The sequence below is a fragment of the Grammomys surdaster genome, unplaced genomic scaffold, assembly GCF_004785775.1.
Source record: "Grammomys surdaster isolate TR1022 unplaced genomic scaffold, NIH_TR_1.0 125463, whole genome shotgun sequence".
Lineage (NCBI taxonomy): Eukaryota > Metazoa > Chordata > Mammalia > Rodentia > Muridae > Grammomys > Grammomys surdaster.
In genome coordinates, this window is record NW_021620326.1 from 327,444 (window position 1) to 343,948 (window position 16,505).

The 16,505-nt window shown below is 44.6% G+C and overlaps 1 protein-coding gene across 1 annotated transcript in view; it reads left to right on the plus strand.

Moving 5' to 3' along the window:
* Positions 1-7,379: 7,379 nt before the first annotated feature.
* Positions 7,380-16,505, plus strand: part of Tbc1d9 (TBC1 domain family member 9) — a 97,044-nt gene continuing 87,918 nt past the window's right edge. The window contains exon 1 of the mRNA XM_028786285.1: positions 7,380-7,563. Coding sequence (XP_028642118.1) covers positions 7,434-7,563 — 130 coding nt within the window. The 5' untranslated portion in view covers positions 7,380-7,433. The remainder of the gene's footprint in view (positions 7,564-16,505) is intronic.

Genomic DNA, 16,505 nt, shown 5'->3' on the forward strand with positions numbered 1-16,505 from the left:
AGCAGCCTCAAACTCTGTGAGAACAGAGAGCGTGGCAGGCAGTCCTTTTATAAGCAGCCTGTCTGGTACCCCCGGAGGCAGAGGCAGATGATGACATAAGCTGTTGCTAGGTCTCTGGACGGAGTCTCATGGAATGGCCTGTAAGCAGTTGTTATGCCCACCTTGCAATCATGTCTTTGCTTCAGGAGATCACTATGACTAGTGTGTTATGCTCATGTTCTGCTCCTGTAACTCCGCCTACTTTGCCTGCTAAATCCCTCTCATTTGTAAGCTCTCGATCCCTGGGCTATAAAAACCTTGTCTTTCTCACATCCAATGGTGATCTCTTGTACACAGGAGAAAGCCTATGTAAAGATAAAAAAAAAAAGAGTAGTTAATTTGGTTATGATGACTTTGGTCTGTGGTCTTTCTCCTTGAATGTTTGGGATTAACGATCAGCCTGCACACTGACTCCAAGCCTCTGTCACCATTTTCACGAGGGCAGGCATGTGGTTCAGCTCTGATCAATCAATAGATAACACCTAACATGTAGACCACAAGGATGGATCAAGGCCATACAAGTATGTAAGTGGGTCACACTTAGTTTTTAAGGAAGGTATGATAGGTAGGGGAGAGCGAAGGGAGAGTTTAAGGCTGTTCATGATTCAGGCTGGTGGTGCTGCTCTGGGGAGATTCTGGAAACTAGGAAGGCAGGGACCAATTAAAGGAAGTATGTCACTGGGATGTATGTCACAGGTCTTTGGGGACATATCTTCTTTCTTTTGCTTCCTGGTCAGCCATAAAGTGAACGGCAACCCTACGCCTCAGCTTCTGCTGCCATGATGTACCCAGGTACATGCAGCCAGGCAACCATGGACTGAAACCTCAAGACAAAATAAATCATTTCTCTCCTAACTTGTTTGTGTCTGGTATTTTGTTGTAGCAAGGCAAAATTAACCAGTGCTGTATCATGTGACCCCACTTAAGTCTCCCTGCTTTTCTGGGCCTTAATCTCCTTATATATAAAGTGAAGAATTCTGTGTTTTCATTTCCCTTCTGTTGCTGTGATAAACATGAACCCCCAAATCAACTTATGGAGGAAAGGGTTTGCTGTATCTTACGCTTCCTAGTTAACTGTCCGACAGTGAGAGAAGTCAGTGCAGAGCTCACTCAGGAGCTCACGCTCATACCGTGAAGGACAGCTGCTTCCTGGCTTGCTTTCTGTTCATGCTTAGAAAGTTCTCTAGTTTTTCATACACAGCCCAGACTCACCTGCCCAGGGATGGTCCCACCCACAGTGAGCGAGGTCCTCCCACACCAACCATCAAGAGAGACAAGCTCTTGTATACATGACCACAGGCCAACTGAAGTTCTCTCTTCCAAAGTATGGTTTGGTTGACAATAAAAGCTAACTGGGACACTCAGAGGAACAGTAACTAGGGTGTGTTATGGTTAAAATTATGCTGGGGGTTGCTATACCCTGTTGTCTTTAAATATCAATTAGGGGTTTCTAGCCCACTTTAGACAGTATTATTCCCTGATAAAGGACACAGGAACCTTTAGGTTTATAATAAGCTGGGCAGATATCAACCTTCTATGGTATTTCGTCTACTTCTGCGTGGTGATTCTTGAGATATCACCTGCCCTGTTCTGCCTGGGTCCCTCCTACTCCATCAAGCCAGCCCTGGTGACCATGTACTCATGCCCCCCCATGGTGACTTCCTTCCTTCTTCCTCTCTCTTCCTTCTGTCCCTACCTCAGACCTCAAGCTCTGGAACTTCGGCTCTGCCCCTTCTTTTCTGCCCAACCTAGACTGTAGGCATCTTTATTAACCAATCAGGGATAACTTGAGGGGCTAGGTTCACATAGAATCATTTGGTGTTTGTGAGAATTCACTTGTCTTAGTCTTAGGGCAACCAGGTCTCAGGATACACTATTTGGCATTTGAATACATAGCAGCAGCAGCAGACCAGCCCCTACTTTTTCCTCCCTAAATCCAGGAAATTAGTTGAAGCTTAAAAGACCAATAGCTATGTAAATACATCTTTGTTGACCACCTAACAACTCATAAATGCTAAGCCTGGGGAAAACCCAGTCTCTATCTTCTTTTAGAATGCCCATAGCACTTAATTTGAAGTAGACTATTTCCTTATTCTCCTGTGATATACAGGCATCACCTTCTCATCTTTCCCAATCACTAATGTCTCAGTCTCTTTAATGTCAAATAATTAATCAGGGTAATTATCTCTGATCATTTCTGTTCATTTTGCACTTCATGTTCTCCCCCTAAAGAAGCTTCTTTCTTCCTTCCGTCAACGTCTGCCCCAAGTGACTCGATGGAAAGAAACAACGTTTCATTCATTTTTATTTCTATTTCCAGAACATCTCAGAATTCAAAAGTAGAATGAATGAATGAATGAATGGGAGGAAGGTACTACAGTTACATGTCAGAATCCAGTTTGAGGACTCTCCATGTTTAAGGGTCCATGATCCGCTGAAGAATGACACCCTGGACTCAAATAGTATGCAAACGCAAAGAGAATTTTATTCTGCAGAAGTCCAGCATGCTGGGGTCTCCCAGTCCAAGCAAGAGACCCCCAAGTAAGCTCACAGGCCTGATTTAAAGCACTTTAGGTGATTCTGGGGTAGGTGACCTCTATGTTAATCTGTTGGGTCCATCTCTACAGACATTCCATTACCAGAGTGAGGCGGCTGGAAAGGACCTGAGGAAGTCTGGAAACTGCTGCTGACCCAGTGTCCTTGCCTCAGGCCAGATGACAGAGCAGCTTCTGAGGCCTGGACTTACCTGGAATTGCCCAGTTCTCGGAGTCAGAGATTTAGGCCTAGTCTCCTTAACTGCCGATTTGAAGCCTGTCATGGAATTAATAATTAATTAATTAATTAATTAGCCTTCTCACTTGCTCCTTCAATCCTGTCTGTGAGGATGGTCCTGGCCATCTTAAAGCTGAAAGAAAGAGGTGGCCTTTACATTACGAACGAGCTGTACTAATTGCAGACCTGCCATTGTGACTGGTCTATCTAGTTTTTCCAGATGTCTCCATTGTGAAGAACTCTATAACCAACATCAAAGCTACTGCAAAGGCTTAGATCCACCACACCAGCCTTTTCTAAACCAAGTAGCCAGCTTTGGTGGTTTGAATATGCTTGGCCCAGGGAGTGGCACTATTAGGAGGTGTGACCTTGTTGGAGTAGGTGTGGCCTTGTTGGAGAAAGTATGTCACTGGAGGGGTGGGCTTTGAGATCCTCCTCCTAGCTATCTGGAAGACAGTCTTCATCCTTTGGATGAAGATGTAGAACTCTCAACTCCTCCTGCACCATGCCTGCCTGCATGCTGCCTTGCTCCCACCTTGATGATAATGGACTGAACCTCTGAACCTGTAAGCAGCACCAATTAAATGTTGTCCCTTATAAGAGTTGCCTTGGTCATGGTGTCTGTTCACAGCAAAGGACACCCTAAGATGTCAGCACTCTTCCATCTCTAAATAGAAATCCCAAGAAGCCTGCTAAAGCTGCCATCCTTCCAGGTTGGGCAAGGAAGACAGGAGCGTCTAAAACACGTGTTCCTCATGAAGATGAGTGCATAGGCTTCATCTGGGAAGTGGTTGCCCTTTAGCTACCTGGTAAATTCCCTCTGCTGTAACTGAAACTGAATTCTCCACTGACAGAGCATACCAGGAACAGCCAGGAATGAAGATCTCCTGGGTCAGACTCGATACTGACCAGTAAACTACTTGATTATTCAGGGGTCTTTGTGTGTTTGTTCTTCTCAACCAACACAAAAAGTGGGAGAGCTCAGGGCAACACCGACACACACAGCTGAATCACTGACCGCTCTTTATCTAAGCATCTGTTGCCTGCTTTTCTAAAGAAACACTTGTGGTGCCCTTCCCCTTTTAAATGTCACTATTGAAATAATGGTTCCCCCAAAATTAGACTTCCCTCCAAAATCTTATGCTGGAAGGAACAGATTGAAGTTTGGTGCCAGCCAGACAAGGAAATTGTGCCCAAGGAATAGATTCTATACAGTAGAATACTTTGTCAGATCACCTTGCAGGTAGACAAGAGCTAAGACAGTGATGATTGACAGGACCATAGTCTGACTGACTGGCTGCTTAGCTATACACACACCTCTCATTTAAACCTATGCCTCACAGCTTTCCAGGACCCTGAAAATGGACTGAGGGGTAGGAGGACAAGCCATCAAACATCTTTGTTCTGGTTCCCAATGAGGCCATATTGAGTAATCTTGTTAGGGCCCAGGCTCTGATCCTAAAACCTGCTAGAAGCCTGGCACTAACAGGTCACCACAAATTCCCTGTATTTTCTCAATTGTGGCCAATGCCCTTCTATAGGTAGGCTACTACTATCTGGTAGTCTAAAATTTGCCTTATGTTCTCCATGAAAATAACTAAAGGTTGTGTGTGTGTGTGTGTTTATTCTGCTCAAAGTCCAAGTTTGCTCTCCAAGCATTTCTTGCAAGATTTGTCTTATTATTAATTTTATGTTTTAATCTTCACAAAGGCAGAGTTTTTCCTATATTTTGTTCAATTTCTGTCCCTATGACACAGGTATAATAGACATTTTACTGGATGAATGAGTAGATGACTGAATGCGTGCATTGCACAAATATTTTGGTGCCAAGACACTAATGAAAAGCTAAGCTAAATTTTCACTTTAGGTCATCGAGAGGTTTTGGTGTCAAGTCACCTATTTGTTTGGTTGGTTGGTTTTTTGGAGAGAGGGTTTCTCTGTGTAGCCCTGATCAGTCATGGAACTTACTGTAGAACAGGCTGGCCTTGAACTCACAGAGATGCAAATGCCTCTGCTGGGATTAAAGGCACGTGGTACCACGCCCAGCAAGCCAGGTGTTTGATCCAGATTCGGATCCTACAAATGATGTCATTAAGAGAGTTAGTAGATTCATTGAAAATGCGAGTTTACAAGGTGGGCGGTGGTGGCGCCGCCTTTAATACCATAATCTCAGAGACAGAGGCAGGAGATCTCTGAGTTTGAGGCCAGCCTGGTCTACATTCAAGTTCCAGGACAGTCACGGCTACACAGAAAAACCCTGTTTCGGAAAAAAGAAAAAAAAAAAGCTAGTTACAGAAAGTGAAAAATGTACCTATAAAAGTACCTCTGTGCTTTTTGTTTGTTGATTTTAATACTGAAGGTAGCAAATTATTACCAAATAGTCAGGTCCACAACCGAACACCTTAGTTTCTATGTTGGAAACAAAGAAATTGATAATGGAACGAAAACTTGACTGTGTTTGGCTAAACACAACAGAAAGAACTAAATTTCTCTCTGCTGTGGCCATAGACGTGCCTACATTACAGAAATCTGAGACACAAAGGATAGAAAGACAGTAGAGTGAGCTGTGAGCCAGTTCAATGTACGCTCTTCTCAGGGTAGAGAGACGTGAGCTCACACTGCCCCACCCTCTACGATCTCAGCATGGGGGGCATCATTGTAGTTTTAGAAATTATACTGCCACAAAGCATCATATCTGAGTCTGTTAACTATGTTGGGTTTTTTCAAAGGCCTGAAGGTCTAGTGTCTGTCTCCTAAGGAGATTAAAGGTAAAGAGTCAAACGGATTGCGTGCAGACCAACCAGCAAACCCATTTACACTTCATGAGCCAAGAGGCTCTTGGGTCCAAGGCCATTCTGGGCTACCGAGTGGGACCCTGTAAATGGAGAGGTATCTAAACAAATAAACAAACCAGGGAGAAGACCACTGAGGTGACAGGAAGAGAGCCTTGCATTTCTTTAGCACCCTCAGGGCTAGGACCAAAGCCTTATTGGAATTTACTCACCCAGTTACTTGAAAGAGTGCTCAACACAATGTCAGAAACACCCAAACTGATCTTAGTCCATCTGTACTGCTGTAAGGAATACTTGAGATGGCTAACTTTTAAAGGAAAGACATTTGTTTCTCATGGCCAGTAAGTCTCCAACCATGTGGGCCACATCTACTGCTGATTCTGTTTCCTTACAGGGTTGAGCTGATGGATAAACTAACCCAACTTCTGTATCCTGCTTTCTGTGTTTTTCCCCCATCTCTGACAAGGACCCCTCTTGGTCTAATTACCTCTAATGGCCCCACAGATTAATGTTGTCACAGTGAATTTGGGGGTGGAAGGTCACATTCAAATAGTAGGTAGTTTGAATGGTTTGGTTGTTTGAAAAGAGGAAGTTCTCACGATTGGCTAACTTTTGGGTCATTGCAGAGTCTAGTAAACTCTCCTCATCTGAAAAGGGAAACCTCTTTGGCTGAAAACATTCTCTGGTCTCTTGGGTGAATGCGTTTAGTCACATCAGATAAGGAGCAGATGAGCTGACACCACAGAGGGACTCCATGAATGCAGGAAAAGACAAATTGTTAGGAATAAAGATGCCTGCCTGGTCTGAGCGTCTCTGCTTTAATTTTCTTAAACAAACAAACAGTGCATCCATTAAGTTTGAATACACCTCTGAATTCTGCCACGCTAGTGCTCCTCAAAGCTCCTAACGCACAATATAGTAACAGCTGTGGCGAGAATTAGTTGGTTTAAGCTTTTGGGCCGTTTCCAACTTCGCTATAGCTTACGCCCTGTAGGTCAAGGAAAGAAGTGATGTAATGCATTTAGCTGGGCCACTTTAATTACAAAGGAATGGAAGGGGAGGGGCCACCGGCGGTGACAAGTTTAGCGCGTGACTAGATCCTGGGATGCAGGAAACAAAAACATTACCAACCATTGGCTGCGTCCACCTTGGACTCCAGGCTCTAGAGCCAGGTCTGGAACCTGGGAGCACACGTTTCCGGGGCAGGGGTGGCGCTGTCCCGCCGAGCGTCAGTCTTGACTACACACGCCACACGCAGGCTCTGCGAGCCGGGCAGCTTCCTCCTCGCTGTGATGGGCGTGGGGCCCTGCGCTCCGCACACCGTCTCCACCGGGTTCGCGAGAAGCCACCCGCGATCACCCGGGCTCGCGGCGACTGAGCTGCGTTGTCGTCATTCATTCTCAGCGCCCGGAGCGTCCTTCCAGTTCGCTGCCCCGACGCGGGGTGTTCACGAACGGTGATCTCGGGCTCGGCAGCTGGAGATCACTGCGCCCTGGGGGCTCGGATTCCCGCACAAGCTCGCCCTTGAACGCTGCGGTGCTGGGAGACAGAGCCCCGCTGCTTGCTCGCCTCGCTGTGGGCCGGGCCAGGCTGCGAGGCTGTGCGCCTGGCGAGCGCGGCGCGGCTGGGAGGATGCTACTTGCTCGGTCCCAATCCCCGTCCTCGTTCCCCTCCGTCCGCTGGGTCTTTGTCGCGGGCCGGGAGCCGCGGGCCGCAGCCTGCTGAAGGCCATCGCGGCCCCGCACCCACGGCCGGGCGGGCGCGCGTGTGCCCGGGAGAGCGCGCCAGTGTGCGGGCCCCTTTGTGCGACTGCCGGCGGCCACCAGGACCATGTGGGTGAATCCTGAGGAGGTGCTGCTGGCCAACGCGCTGTGGATCACCGAGAGAGCCAACCCCTACTTCATTCTGCAACGAAGGAAGGGCCACGGGGGCGACGGGGGCGGCGGCGGCGGATTGGCGGGTAAGAACCGGGCACTGCGGGAGGCTCCGCCCGGGGCCCTGGCTGCAGACACCCAGGACGCCGCCCGGTCTCCGGGGCTGGGCGACCTGCTCGCCTTGACTAGGGGCCTGGAAGGCGTCTCGAGTTGTGATTTTATTTTTCCCCAGGCTAGGAGAGAAGAAACGCCTCTTTGCCCTGTCGGGCGATGGGGTCTTCGAGTTCTGGGTGACTCATAGTGGGTTAAGATGAGACTAGCAGTGAGTGAGTGGAGAATTATTAAGAATCGAACGCCGGATTGCATACTCTCCCTCCCCCACCCCTCCTTAACATACTGCCAAATGTATTGAGAAGAGAGATAGAAGGTGCTTAGCTTGGACTCAGCTGTCTTTATGGGCAATCAGGTGTAGGATGCCCTTTTGTTACCAGGGAAGCAATCTGTTAAGAGGCTGCTGTGGCCACTTCCTATGTTCATATGACCTATGAGAATGAATAAGGAAAATGGAATTCTTTTGTTGCAGGAGATCCGACATAAAGCAAAGCAAGTTATTTGGTTCTGGTTATAAAAACAAACAGCTGTATAACTGCATTTTAACTAGTTACCAAGTTTATTAACTAGTTTACCAAGGTTATCAGCAATCTCTTTCTCTTAAAACCCGAATAGTTCCATATTTGAAAGCTCTTGTTTATTAACTAGCTGTTTTGCAAAGGGGAAGTTACAGGTAATACTGACCGGTTACAGTGCTAGAGATAGTGGGCCTTCCCTTCATGTTACTAGTATATTTTTTATTGCCAAAGTTAGTGAGAGATATAGATAGATGGTTTACTAGGAAAGAGACTGCAGACGTGGGAAGGACTGCTGACATCTTCAGAGTTGAGACTGCATTTCCCAGAGTTTGAGTGTTAGGTAAACTGATCCTACAATGGTCCGCTGTGAGATGGTAGTTCTTGTTGAGGTACGAACCTAACTGTGATGTTTATAAATTGCTTTTCTCCACATTAAAATTCAGATGTTTCCCGGTAGAGCATATGCTAGCGTGCTTCCGTTTGAAATATTTGGCTAGCGCAAGCGATGGCTTGTAAGCAACCTGATGTTCTTTGCACCTTTTTAAAAACAGTGGTATAGGAAATCTGTAGAGTTGCAGACCTTGTTGTGAAAATCCTGACTAGCAGTCCCAGAATGCTCCAGCTCATTTTGTAGATGGTCTTGAACTGTGTGTTTTAATGTGTTATTTAACATTGTAATTTTGGGGATGTGCTGAGGACAACAAACATGAATAAGTGTTTGAGTTTCTGTATCATGCACTGAGTATTTATTTTTCCCAATCACTTGCACTAGGGTGTGAAAATCAGGCAGAGGGCTGGGTATCTTTTTCTTGTTTTGTTTTGTTTGGTTTGGTTTTGTGACAGGGTTTTTCTGTATAGCCCTGGCTGTCCTGGAACTCACTCTGTAGACCAGGCTGGCCTCGAACTCAGAAATCCGCCTGCCTCTGCCTCCCAAGTGCTGGGATTAAAGGCGTGCACCACCACCACCGCCCGGCTCTTCTTTTTCTTAATCTTATTGTATTCTGCCATTTAGAATTCCAGTTGGGAGTCCATGGGTGACTCATCTTGTCCACTGAGAACCTCTCACTGATGACTTAGTCTGTAAAGATAAAAATTCTATCTTTTAGATGCTTTTGTAAATGCCGTATCTGGAACAATTGAAAATATCTTGGAGAGTATGGATATTCCTGCCAACAAATGCTGTTTTCCACCAATGGTGGTAATATGCCTGGCCTGGTAAATTGGTACTCTCTCAAATATAGCAGGAGCATCTTGGAAGTAGTTAGTTGTACTATGTCTCCAATGTAATACCATGGGGTTCATTCATTAAATTGTGAAATCATTAACAAGTGTTTATTGGCAGCATCAATGTCATGATGCTTGGAGCTTAGTAGAAGACAGATGACAAAAAAAAATCATAAATCCATTTAAAGTTATTAGTGTGCAGGATACCAGCCAAAAAGCAGAGTTCAGCTTTCATCAAATGACTAGGCTTTACTGAACACGTATGAAGACAGAAGCTGGGTTGGTTATCTGAGTCAAAAGGAAAAGCAAATCAAGAAAGGCTGTCAGTGTATTAGTCCTGAAAGACACAAAGCAATGGATTCCCCAGAGAAAAAAACCATTGGAGCCAGAGAGGTGATGGTCTGTCCTGGAAGAAGCCTCCTCCTGCCAGAAACAAGGATGGACATGCCCTGTTTCCTCTGTCCGCCCCCCATCCCCACCCAGCTATTCTTCATTGGAGATACTATGCTGTTTGTTTGCTTGCTTTTGTTTTGTTTTGTTTGAGACAGGGTTTTTCTGTGTAGCCCTCGGTGTCCTGGACCTCACTCAGTAAACCAGGCTGGCCTTGAGCTCGGAGTTCTGCTTCCTGAGCACTAAGATTAAAGGCCTGTGCCACCATAGTTATTGATGAAGCTTTCAGTGGTACATGCATTTGAATTACTTATTTAAGTAGTTTTAACTGAACATTTTAAAGTATTTTTAAGTAACATTGCAGAAAATAAGGTGCAGAATACAAGAATTTACCAGACAGTGATCACAATGCAAACCAGCACCAGGACAAAAAGAGGGACTGTTCCCACCCGCCAGCCCTGCCTGGACCCTCTCACCCGCCCTTAAAAAAAAAAGCTGTCTCACGCTTTTGGTCAACATGTCTTGCTTTTCTTCTGTTTTTTTTTTTTTTTCAACAAAGAACATAAACCTAAACCGTGATATTTAGGTCTCTAACCTTTTCCCTTTTTTTTTCTTTTTTGAGAAAGGGATGAAATGGAACCATATCTTCTTCTCTGTGCTGTTTGGTGATATTCATAAAGACTGTTGCTTGTGGCTGTTTACTTTGTATATTGTGTAAAACCCCTTATGAGTGTACTAGAATTAATTCATCATCTGCTTATCTGTTATATTGCTGGTGAACCCTTGGTGGCTCCTCAGGGTCTATGGATGCTGAGTCCTGCGGCTTGTAGCTGTTTCACGGTACCTGTGGCCCACATTCTTTCTCTGGGTTTGTAGTAATACCGAGTGGCAGAGTTAACTTATTGTCTAACTGATGAAGTTGATTACATTCTCACAAACTCATTGGCCATTTTGAAATTTGAACCATTTTGTGACATGGTGGTTGTAATGTTTAGCCGTTTTCAACTGAGTTGTTTTGTTCTTCTTCTTTTTTTGTGTTTTTTTGTTTCTTGTTTTTTGTTTTTCAAGATGGGGTTTCTCTGTATAGCCCTGGTTGTCCTGGAACTCACTCTGTAGTCCAGGCTGGCCTCGAACTCAGAAATCCGCCTGCCTCTGCCTCCCAAGTGCTGGGATTAAAGGCGTGTACTACCACTGCCTGGCTGAGCTATTCTTTTTCAAGGTTATGTTTGCTAAAGGCTATTTAAGCTACAACTTCTGTGTGTTCTTTTAATGGAAAAACAAAGAGAAATTACAAAAGAACTTTTGACTTAGCAATATATGCTGGCAGTTATATATATTTGTTTTTTAAACTTTAATATTTTTTCCAAATTTTATTTATTCTCATTGTATGTATGAACTCCAACAGCCTCTCTCTCTCCCTCCCTCCCTCCCTCCCTCCCTCCCTCCCTCCCTCCCTCCCTCCCTCTCTATCTTGTCTGTCTGTCTGTCTGTCTGTCTGTTTGTCTGTCTATCTGTCTGTCTGTCTGTCTGTGTACGGGGTGGAGTCATGGAGAATACATGCCACAGTGCATATGTAGAGATAAGAGAACAACTGGAGATTAGACTCAGGTTGTCAGGCTTGAATGACAAGTGCTTTATCCACTGAGCCATCTCAGTGGCCCTGGTCTTAACTTTTTATTGGGGTTTTTGAACTTGAGATCCTGCCACTCAGCCCCAAGTGCTGAGATTATGGGTCTGGAACACTGCATATGGCTTAATAGACATGCTTTTTCTTCTTTTAATGTGTGTGTGTGTATCCTAGGAAATATATTATCCTAGGATTCTTTCATTTCTTTGCCCCTGATCTTCAATTTTTTTTAAAGATTTTATTTAGTTATTATATGTATGTAAGTACACTGTAGCTGTCTTCAGACACACCAGAAGAGGGCATCGGATCCCATTTCAGATGGTTGTGAGCCACCTTGTGGTTGCTGGGAATTGAACTCAGGACCTCTGGAAGAGCAGTCAGTGCTCTTAACCACTGAGCCATCTCTCCAGCCCCTGATCTTCAAATTTTTATAACTCATTTTAATTAGTATATTCTCATCCCAAGAGTGTATAATCACTGTTATCTAAAAACAATTTTATTTTAGATTTATGTTATGAGTGTTTTGTCTGCATGCATTTTTGTGTGCTACATGTATGCCCAGTGCCCACAAGGTCAGAAGAGGGCATCGGACTCCCTGGCACTGGAATTAAGCCATTTTACATATTCAGTTGTATTCACCCACATTTGCCGTTTGTTTGTTTAATGTTCTTCTATCTTTGATCTTTATTCTAAAAATAATTTTTTCTGTTTTCTTCAAAGTACCCTTTCCTCATTCTGGGAACATGCTGGTGGGACTGTCTTAGTTTGCAGGCAGACTTTTTAGTGTGGTCTCGATGTTGTTCATTGTCTTCTGGATGAATTGTTTCTCTTGGAAAGCCAGATGACTGTCCCTCAGACTGTCACTTTGTTGTCCTATGGCGTGTTTTCACCACCTGCTTACAATTTTTTTGACTTTGTTTTTCTGTTTGTTTTTGTTTTGCTTTGTTTTGTTTTTCTATAATCAAGATCGGTGGTTTTCTTGTTTGTTGTTTGTTTTTAAAGAAAGTTCCTTCCTTTGGGCATAGTATAGTTTATTCTCGGTGTACTGTGTTGTCTGCCTGTCCATTCAACACCCCTCCCCCCACTGTCTGCGGGTATCTTCTGCTTCTCCATCTCTCGTTGCCATTCAAATTGATGTATGTCTGACCTTATTGTCTATTTATACCAGAGTGATTTTTACATATTTTATCTATTTTCTTCTGATCTATGCCCCAGTTCGTGGTTTTTCTTGCTGTGTTTAATCTCCTTTTAAGGACATTAACTCTGAAAAGTCCATTGGATTTATTTTTATAATTTCCATATACCACAGTTCTCACACTTGGTTTTTGAGCACATATCGTTCTCTGAGAGTCCTTTACACCTTGGCTGTCAGTGTACATTCTACTGCTGTTCTCAGTTCTCATTCGTGCTTTGTTGTTTCATTCTTTTGACAATTAGGCTTCTAGCTTTAAAGATTTTTATTTATTTTATGTGTATGAGTGTTTTGCCTGTCCATCTGCATGTGCGCCACATGCATGCAGTGCCTGCAGAGGGCGCCAGAGAGCGTGAGAGCCCAGGAAACTAGAGCTGCACATGGTTGTGAGACACCATGTGGGTGCTGGATGCTGGGAACTGAGTCCTGGTCATTATATTGTTTAGTCGAGAATGTTGTTGTTGTTACAAATCAAAGTTGCGCTGGGCGGTGGTGGCACATTTCTTTAATTCCAGCACTTGGGAGGCAGAGGCAGGCAGATTTCTGAGTTCGAGGCTAGGCTGGTCTACAGAGTGAGTTCCAGTACAGCCAGGGCTACACAGAGAAACCCTGTCTCAAAAAACAAACAAAAACAAACAAACAAAAATCAAAGTTGCTTTAAATTTAGATATTGATAACAATTTGAAGCCCAACTCCCACGTGGGTGATTTTGTTGACTGCTGCCGTCGTTAGATTGTGTGCCCTTAACACCTTAGTCATTTCCAGAGTGACCAGGAATCTCATCTCCCTCCTTCCTTGGTAATGACACCTGTCTGTCTGTCTGCCCTTCTACCCATACTTCTATTAAAAGCTGGTCATCAGCACTGCTGGACCTGGTCTGCCAAAGTAAGTTGTTGTCTCCTCGACCCTGCCCAGACCCCATACATTCACCCACCAGACTTTCTTTTTTTGGTGTGTGTTCTGTTGTTGTTGTGTTTGTCTTAAGATTTATTTCATATATGTGAGCACACTGTCACTGTCTTCAGACACACCAGAAGAGGGCATCGGATCCCATTTCAGATGGTTGTGAGCCACCATGTGGTTGCTGGGAATTGAACTCAGGACCTCTAGAAGAGCAGTCAGTGCTCTTAACCACTGAGCCATCTATCCAGCCCTCTTTCTTTCTTTCTTTCTTTCTTTCTTTCTTTCTTTCTTTCTTTCTTCCTTCCTTTCTCTCTTTCTTTCTTTCTTTCTTTCTTTCTTTCTTTCTTTCTTTCTTTCTTTTTTATGTTTTGTGTTTTGTTGTTTTGTTTTTCCAGACCGGTCTCTGTGTAGCCCTGGCTGTCCTGGAATTTGCTCTGTAGATCAGGCTGGCCTCAAACTCAGAGATCTGCCTGCCTCCTCTTCTCAAGTAGAGTGCTGGGATTAAAGGTGTGGGCCACCACTGCCCAACCCCCATCAGCCTTTCTTTTTCTTGAGTGATGTAATTGGTCTCAGAAGTTTTTTTATTTTAAGGTGCATTTTGTCCAGTTTCTATGGTTATTCTCAGGATTGGGTCTTGGTACAAATTACCTTACGTCACATATGCACCAGACACTATACCCTTCACTTTCTGGAAAAGGAGACTAAGACTCAGGGAATCTGAGGGGCTTGTTCTTTGTCCCACAGCTAATAGTGGAGGCCGTGTGAGTTCACATTTGTTTTAAAGTCTTTGCAAGACTAATGTATATGGTATATGCTAATCTAATTTGCATGTTACAACCACTGTGTTGTTTAACAGTGTTAAAACCACTGGGCTTTTCTAGATAAAAAAAACAAAGATTCTAAACCTCACCTGTGCATTTAGGAGCGTCTTAGACTACAGATGAGATAGGGTTAGCAGCTTCAGGCTGGTGGATATCACCAGAGAGAATGGCAGGTTGTCACTGCCCAAAATCAGCATGTGCTTCCTGCTCCTGTAAGAAATGTGGTTGTAGGTAAAGTTGTCGTTTTAAAGGATGCAGCACATCACCGTTTTTTCTTAAACGTGCAGACATTTGTATAGTGTGTGTACACATACTATTCACACATATGTGCATGTGCATACATTTATACATGTGTATATCAGTTCAATTATGTGTTAACTCCTAATGGAACTTAATAATTTCATGACCTCTGTACTAACAGTCCCTGACTATGTACACTTGGCTCATAAAAATTTCATGCCAAGTAAGTGCTACTAGCAAGAGGCAGTCTTTGTCCTGAGCAGGTCTCCTTTGCTTAGACTGTTATCTCCTCCCTGAGCTGTTCTCAACGTGGCCACCATGTACGTCTGCCTCAAAGAGTTAGTGTGAACAAGTGTGTATAATTTGCAGAGGATTTGACAGGATTTTTTGACATCACTTAGGTGCTTTCAAACATACCTAAAAAAAAGAGCCAAGCAGCTGGCAGAGCTTCCCTGTGGGTCTATGAGGAATTTGAGAGGCAGACAGACTGCCAGCCCCAGAACACTGCAAGCTCTGTCCAGCGGGTTTGGTACCGGCAGGACCCACTCTAAAGAGAGGTCAGGGGTCCCACATACGTATACATGTCAGGGATTTGGAGCTGAGAGGTTTATCTAGGGCCAGATCTAAGTCTCCGATGAAGTAGATAGGTTCTTGTATCCTACAGCAAAGAACTGGATCACAGACACATGGGCAGAAACAGAAATGGTTATTAGTAAAGGAGACGCTTTCCTGAGAATGGATGGACTGGTGAGCTGAGGGAAACCCCAGAACGCTGTGCCGGCAGGTGTCTAGTCCTCAACAGCCATCTACATAGTACCTGCTCCTACATTCTTTCCTGGTGCAAGCTCTGTCTGCAACATGAAGCAGAGGTAGGGGGGGGGGGGAGGGCTTGCAGTCTTTCTCTGCTGGCTGGCCTGAGCATGCGCCCTTTGTTTCCTGAGGCCTTCCAGTCTCTCTCTCCCGCTGCCTTTCCTCATATGTTCATCTTGGCACAGCTTTCCCTACTCTTTTTTTTTTTTTTTTTTTTGCCTCACTTTCTTTATGAAGCAGACAACACAATGTGTTTTCCTTGCTGTGGCCAGTGTGCTTTGCAAAGTTTCTCTTCCTGTATGAGTTTAGCTTTTGCTTGTTTATCTGCCATGCAGCTAACCAAGCTTTTAGCACTTGCTTCGAAGAGTCTCAGGGACATTATAAGGAAGTGTAAAAAGCATCCCTGGCTGTGTGACTCAGCTGTATGTGACCCAGCGTGCATTGATTTGTAATCAGAGAAGTCAGGATCCAGCAGATATCTGCCCACCTGTGTTTATTGTAGACCTACTCAAAACATCGAAGCACTTGAATCAGCCTAAGTGCACATCAGCAGATGAATGGATAAAGAAAACATGGCACACAGACACAGTGGAATATTACTCAGTAGAGAGAAGAATGTAAGTCTTGTCATTTGCAGGAAAATGCATTGAGGTGTAAGTTATTGTGTTAAGCAAAATAATTCAGATACAGAAAACAAGTACGCCGGGTTTTCTCTCATCCATCATGTGTGGAAATCAGAAAGATAATAACAAAAAAAGATGATTTGAAAGTAGTAGATGGACACTTGGGACAGTGAGGGACCAGGAAAATCAGAGGTAGAGGAAACACGGGAAGGGTGGTTGGGGAGATGTCATCAACCAAAGCACAGCATTATATGTGTATAGGCATGCTGCAGCAAACCCCACTGACATGTACAACTGACAGGAACCAAGTGTGGCAATACAATTGTAAAAAGAGCCTTCGTGGCTGTCAGTCCATTGTCTTCCTCCCCGACCCGAGTTCTTGGGTAGATGTGGGGGAGTAGTTACTGTAACTCACCAGCCTGTGAGAGAAGGAAGAGTTCTGCAGCTGGGGGGAGGGGGAAGACAGATGAGATGGGGAGGGGAGAGACAGATGGGGGATAGAAGGGGAGAGACAGATGGGAATGGAGGGGGAGAGACAGATGGGGGATTGAGGGGGAGAGACAGATGGG